The 6,685-nt window shown below is 53.1% G+C and overlaps 1 protein-coding gene across 1 annotated transcript; it reads left to right on the plus strand.

Moving 5' to 3' along the window:
- Positions 1 to 2,331: 2,331 nt before the first annotated feature.
- Positions 2,332 to 3,863, plus strand: SOWAHD (sosondowah ankyrin repeat domain family member D). The gene has a single exon (XM_036271638.1). It carries the CDS (start codon positions 2,332 to 2,334, stop codon positions 3,286 to 3,288), a length of 957 nt encoding a protein of 318 aa, XP_036127531.1. The 3' UTR covers positions 3,289 to 3,863.
- The last annotated feature ends 2,822 nt before the right edge of the window (positions 3,864 to 6,685 follow it).

The raw sequence follows: 6,685 nt of genomic DNA on the forward strand, positions 1-6,685 counted from the left end.
ACATTGACCATACCTATGAGTTGCTTTTGCTGTCCTGCAGATTCAGTCTGATGCAGAAATGTGGGAGTGGTCATCAAGGTTTTGGCTGCAGATGCACCCCAGCAACACACAGACATACAATACCCCCCACCACATATGCACGCAATCACATTTTCCCAGGCTGCTAAACCAGAGCAAAGTAACAAATATTTCTCTCACGTCTACTAGGTACACAAGAACAGTATAACATAGTCATCAAAGAGTTTAGAGGTTTTTTAAAGATTTCATTTTAAATTTTTAGTTGGTTTTATAGAGGGGGAGTGAGAAAAACATTGATTTGTTGTTCCACTTATTTATGCATTCATCGGTTGATTCTAGTACGGCTGGAACCTACAACCTTAGCGTATGAGGACCACGCTCTAACCAACTGAGCTACTCTGACAGAGCCAAAGAGTTTAGAGTTTAATCATCATGTCAGAGCAAGGGGAGAGAAATACAATATAAGGCAGTCTGTACCAGGTGCTAAAACAGTAATACAAACAGAGGACTAGGGGAAGGAGAGGGATCACTCTGGGCTGGAGTAATCAGAGGCGGCTTACTGGAGAAGGTGGAAACTGAGGCCAACCTTGAAGGACAGGGAGAACTTCACTAAACAGAAACTGTGAGGGAGGACATTCTACGTAGAGGGCAAGTTCAAAATGTGCTCAGGTTAGGATAAATCCATCCATTTTGCTGAAATTTGGAGCTTGTGAGAGTGATTTGCAGCCAATAAACTTGGCTTAAATACCAGTAGGTGTGTGCTAGAACAAAGGCTATGGTGTCACAGACCTGCTCTGCCACTTCCTGCTGGGTGACCTTGGGCAAGTGGCCTAACCTCTCTCTGTACACTGAGGATAATAATGATGCTTAGCTCTTGAAGTCATTGGGAAGATTAAAAGTGTTGCATCTACCAGTCTCTGGCACATAGTAAATGTTCAGAAATAGGTTACAAATGCATAGACTGTCACATTGAAGGAAAGTTCAAGATATTTAGGGCTGGTCCCAAATATTTGAGGGCCAAGGAGGAAAAGCATCTGATACCTTCCATCAATGTTGGGCCCAGTGGAATGGCCTGGGTTGGCCTGAGCCCCCATCCCCTGTGGTCTACTGTTGGAACAGCCTCCTGGCGTCCTGCCTCTGCTTCTCCCATAATCATTTTCCTAAATACCACCTTAATCATAGCTGTGTCCCTCTCTGGCTCCAGAACCTTCTATGGCTCCCAGTTGCTCACTGAAGTCCCTAACATGGGGTGGGACGGGCAGGACGCAAAAGCTACCATTTATTGAGGGAAGAAAGAGCAAAGAGGAGTCCAGTGTTAGGAGTAAAAAGATAAACTCCCCTCCTCTTTTTAAAGCCCCTGAGCTCTAAATTCTCGGAAACCAGCAGGTCCCCGAGGGAGAGAGCAGGACGGAAGTAACTGCTTGTCATCTCTGAAGACGACAGGGTCGTCTCATGGCCTCTGACTCAGATTCACCTGCACCTGCTTCTTCAAGCCAACCTGGGAGAGGTTCAAGTGTAGAGGAGAGGGTGGAGCAGGGACCCGTGGTGTGTGTTTGGGGGTGGGGGGAGACAGCGGGACACCCCTTCTCCTGTTCCCTGGGAAGGCTCTGCCAGGGCCCCTGTCTCGGGTTTCTCTGTAGGAATCCCGCGAACTCGGGGCACTGCGGGAAGGGTCCAGGTCGCACAAAGGGCAGAGCGGGCGAGCCCGCGTCACATTGGGCAGCCAGGCCGCCTCCGTGAATGCTCGGCGCGGGACAAAGGCGGCTCCGGGACAAAGTACAGGGAGACTCTGGAGGAGATAAGAAGGACAGTGGAAGGAAGGGGGCAGGGAGCGAGCGTCCAGGAACCTTGGCCGGCCGCCGAGCTCAGCCCGCTGGGGAGGGGGCCCCCTCGAGCCTCTTCTCAGCAGCTGCTGGGATGCCGAGCACGTCTGCTGGGGCAGCCGGGTTGCTCCGGACTTTCGGGGCTGCTTGCAGATCCGCGCCGCGCCCGCCCCTCCGCTGCCCTCGCCGCCCAGGAGGCGGGGCCGCCCTGCTCACCTGGCCATTTGGGGCGGGGCCGCCCCCGATCCGGGGGCCGGATGGCGGCGGTACCGGTGTGCCGGCCACCCCCTCACCCCCGCGCGCCCGCGCCAGGGCCCTCCCTCGGCTCGCGCTCTCCCTCTCTCGCCTCCCCCGATCTGCTCCTTCACTCCCTCCCTCCGAGCCCAGTTGCTCAAGCCGCTTCCTTCCCCAGCGCCAGTTCCTCTCCTGGGGGCCCGGGAAGGGCTGCGAACGCGGGGAACGCGGACCGCGGCGGCAGAGCCACAGCGCCATGGCCGAGCCCCGGGAAGCCGCGACCCCGACACCCAGAGCCTCCCTGGCGCGGACCGCGCACAGCCTGCGGAGCGCCCCGCAGCTGCGCGCCTTGAGAGCGGACGCGGGCAGCCTGGGCAGGTACCGGGGCACAGCCGCCGCCTCCCGCGAGGCCGCCTTCCACGGCTCGCTGATGCTCTCGGGAGCGGGCTCGGGGCGCCGGCGGGGCGTGCTGCGGGAGCTGCTGGGGCTGCAGGGGGTGGCTCCCGCCGGGTGGCAGCCAGAGGAGCGTGCGGAGGAGCAGTCCCCAGGCGGGCCGAACGGAGCGGGCGGCAGCAGGCTGTGTCTGGAGCCCCGGGAGCACGCGTGGATACTGGCGGCCGCCGAGGGCCGCTTCGACGTGCTGCGGGAGCTGCTGGAAGCCGAGCCGGGGCTGCTGCTACGGGGCGACCCGATCACCGGCTACTCGTTGCTGCACTGGCTGGCCAAGCACGGGCGCCACGAGGAGCTCGTCCTGGTGCATGACTTCGCCCAGCGCCGGGGGCTGAAGCTCGACGTGAGCGCCCCGGGGAGCGGCGGCCTCACGCCCCTTCACCTGGCGGCCCTGCAGGGCCACTACCTGGTCATCAAGGTGCTGGTGGGCGCCTTGGGGGCTGACCCCACGCGCCGTGACCACAGTGGCCACCGGGCCTGTTACTACCTGCGGCCCGACGCGCCCTGGAACCTGCGGGAGCTGTCGGGGGCTGAGGACTGGGAGATGGAGAGCGGCAGTGAGCGGGTCAACGCCAACAACAACAGCAGCGGCGCCCCCGCCGCCGCGTGGACGCTGCGAAGGACTCTGAACGCAGTGGGCATGATGACCATGGAGACGAGAGAGGCGGCACTGTCCAACAAGGAGAAGGACTCCATGGGCAGCCGAGTGGCACAAATTCAAGGCTTTTTCCGCCAGATATTCCCCTTCTTCCAGGATCGTTGAGGGCAACGTAGATGAGAGCGCAGAGGGACCTCGACACTGCGGCGAGGTCTCTGTCCTGAGTAGTCCCGGGTTCCACACCGAAGGGGCTGTGTACCTTATATACAGCCGAATGTGCTGGGCCTGTAAGGTGCAGACCACCTCCGGTTTGTCTCCAGTCCTGTCACAAGTTTCCTGTAGCCACTGGCCAGGAGACCTGGAGACCAGCGCCATCCCCCCACCCAACCAAGAGAGAGCAAAGACCAATCTGTCTTGGAGCCGAATTCCAAAAGGAGTTGGGGTTAGGAGCCCGAGTGTGGTCCTGCTTGCGAGAGGGAAAGTTAAGCTTCCAGTGGCCATTTCTGATCTTGCAGAAGTTCTGGTTTATTGCTAGAAGAAGGAGTTAATTGCTAGAAGACTGTAAATCACTGATGCAGAGTAAGTGCCTAACTGCAGACTTGACTTGGCTATTAACGGGTTACTTTGTGTCACCAAACTCAGCCCCTAGCTCCCCATTCCTAAGACAACCAGGCTTACAGGTACCTTTTCAAATGTATCACGGATGACTTCTTAAGCATATTAAAGTGGAATTGTTTTTCTTTCACATGACAAAGCTGTCCTTTGAGTTATTGTTGTTGTTGGTTTTTTTCATTAACCACCAAGGGAAAAGCTTCCTACATGTACAGGGAAGAGGTCACCCACCCATGGCCAGAAGCTACTGAGCCAGGGCAGGCTCTGGATCTCATTCTCAGAGCAAATGGCTGAGCTGTGCACTGAAGGAGCTACTTTCACCTTGACTCTGAGTAGAGACCCACAGTCTACCTGTCTATTGGGCTCTTGAGCATCTAGGTTGGGGCTCTGGCACAAGTCTCCTCCTAGAGGAGTTGTGTGTAGGGGAAGGAAGGGTGGTAGAAGGAAAAGCCTCCAAATGTACATTTCTGATATTTTGTGGTGAGTCATGTCATTTACCTGGACTTCTGCCCTTCAGTGAGACACACTCACTGGCACTTTTTTCTGAGATAAGGCTTTAATCATCATTTTCTTTGTTTTTAAATTACACTTCATCTATAAGTTGTAGTTTAGAAAACTGTTCCCATTTAGAAGTAGTATGAACTGAGTAGAATACAGCACAGTTGACTCGAACTGAAAGGAGGGAAAAGCAGTTGGAGGCTGATGTTGTGTGTAGTGGGAAGAAGGGTGGTGAAAGGGGAAGCTTTCAAATATACATGCTGCCTTACAGAACAGTGCATTTAAAAAAATAGTACTGTATCCCTGGAGGCTTGGGTAACCCCTGCAATGGACTATTGTGTCCCCAGGCCTCTCATGTCAGTCCTAGAACGCCAGGGAGAAATTGAGTCATCACAGAATACAGAAACACTACCCTGAGCCCATCCATCCAGATTTGGCCTATTTGTCCTTTTTTATCACCCATTCTGTGCCCCAAAACAATCCCACCTTCCCTTAGTAACCCACTAGATTCTTATCATCCATGAAATGATCCAAACCCTTCCAAATGATGTTTGCAGCCTGTCCCATATTTCTAGGACCACACCTTAAACATCTTTATACAGTATGATGTAGCATTTCCTTTTTCTTCTTAAAGAACTACGGTGTTTGAAGCGGAGAGGGTGAGCAGTTCCTGGCTTCTGGCATTTGGCATCAGCAGCTGGCATAACCTCCTGCACCTTTTGTGCCTGTTTTATTAGATGCACATTGACTAACAGATGTAAGACTGTGGTTTCTGCTCCACAACCTCCCCTTGACAGCTACCAAGGTGGGTTGGGCTTGGTGAAGGCTGCCAGAGCAGGGCCTTCCTGCCACATGGCTGAATCTGTGGATTCCTGGCTTGGAGGGAAGATTGGCATGTGCCTTTGCCCAACATTCAAAGGACACATAATAGTAGTCCCCTGTTAGAGGCTGTTTGAACCTAAGCGTGTTAACTATTAGCAGATTTGGGGACCTGAGACCAGCATCCACCTTCTCTTTTCAAAATGAAAACCAAGTCAGCGAGAAGATTTGAAAGCGCCTTTCTATAGTTTTTCCTGTAGTCAGCTATTATTCCCCACAGATTTTTTTCTCATCATGTGATATTGTCGAGCCTACCTCCTCCATGTAAAATTGAGGTTTGACTGCAGGGGATGTATTCCCATTCTGAAAACTCTCCATGCCTAACATCAAGCCATTGGCATTTCTGGTATGCTTTTTGAGGCAAGACTGGTATGCTTATCCCAAGAAAAAGAACAAATTTCCTGAGAAACTTCTTTCCAGGGGAGCAAAACGGAGTTAAACAGATGATGCTAATCTACATTCTAGTAGGGCTTGCAGACAAGAAAAGGAGATGGAAACAGGACTCTGAGGTGTAAACATGGGGGGAGGGGTGCTGCTCAGAGGGTGGGGCCTGACCCAGGCTGAAAGGTACTGGAAAGGCTTTCAGGGAAGAAGGTAATTAATTCCTGATCTGAGGCATGGGTGAGTGGAAGATGGTCAGTGAAGGGGGAGGGGCCTCCTAGCAGAGCCACTGGAGTGTGTACAGGCCGGCAGGGAAGTAGAGCAAGTATCAGGAAGTGTAAGTCAGCCTGTTTGGCAGGAAGGTGGGAGCTAAGGAGTAATTAATAACAATGTTGGAGAAGTAGGTGGGGCTCCAGATCGCTGAGGGTCTCATAGGTCATGCTAAAACAGGAACATTGATTTTCACCTAATGGTACCTGGGAGCCATAGAAGGAACATGAGATTTTAGAAAAATCACTCTGCCAGTCACATTGAGGATGGATGTGCCAGGGGAGACAACTTGGGGAAAACGCAGCACACAAACAGTGTTTCTGAAGAAAACTTTCAAGAAAAGTCATGCTTCAGCTGAGGAGTTCAAAGACTCCTATGGAGGTCAGTGGCTTTCGAACTTTCTCCCTCTCCATAGCCTTTGATCTAATAAAGCTTACTTTGAAGCTCATGTGTAAAACTGACAAATACAGCCCTGGCCGGTTTGGTTCAGCAGTTAGAGCGTCGGCCTGCGGTCCAGAGAGACCTGGGTTCGGTTCCCGCTAAGGGCACATACCTCAGTTGCAGTTTGTCCCCGGCCCTGGTTGGGTCGTGCGGGTGGCAGCCACTCGATGTGTCCCTTTCACGTCGATGTTTCTCTCTCTCCCTCTTCCTCTCACTCTATCTGAACAAAAATGAACAAAAAATGGAAAAATGTCCTCGGGTGAGAATAAAAACAAACAAACAAAAAACTGACAAATACAGAGCTGTTCAATTTGGGGCTAGGTTACAAGCTCCCCACCCCCTGCCTCTGTCTTAGATAGTCAGTTGCACACAGGGGCCGGTGGAGCAAAATTTAAAACCGCCCGGGTATAGTGGAAAGCTCTCAGCCTAATCTGGATTCCATCCTGCTACTGACTAGTGGCCTTGCAAATCACTCATGTCT

Source organism: Molossus molossus, unplaced genomic scaffold, assembly GCF_014108415.1.
Source record: "Molossus molossus isolate mMolMol1 unplaced genomic scaffold, mMolMol1.p scaffold_m16_p_2, whole genome shotgun sequence".
Taxonomy (NCBI): Eukaryota; Metazoa; Chordata; class Mammalia; order Chiroptera; family Molossidae; genus Molossus; species Molossus molossus.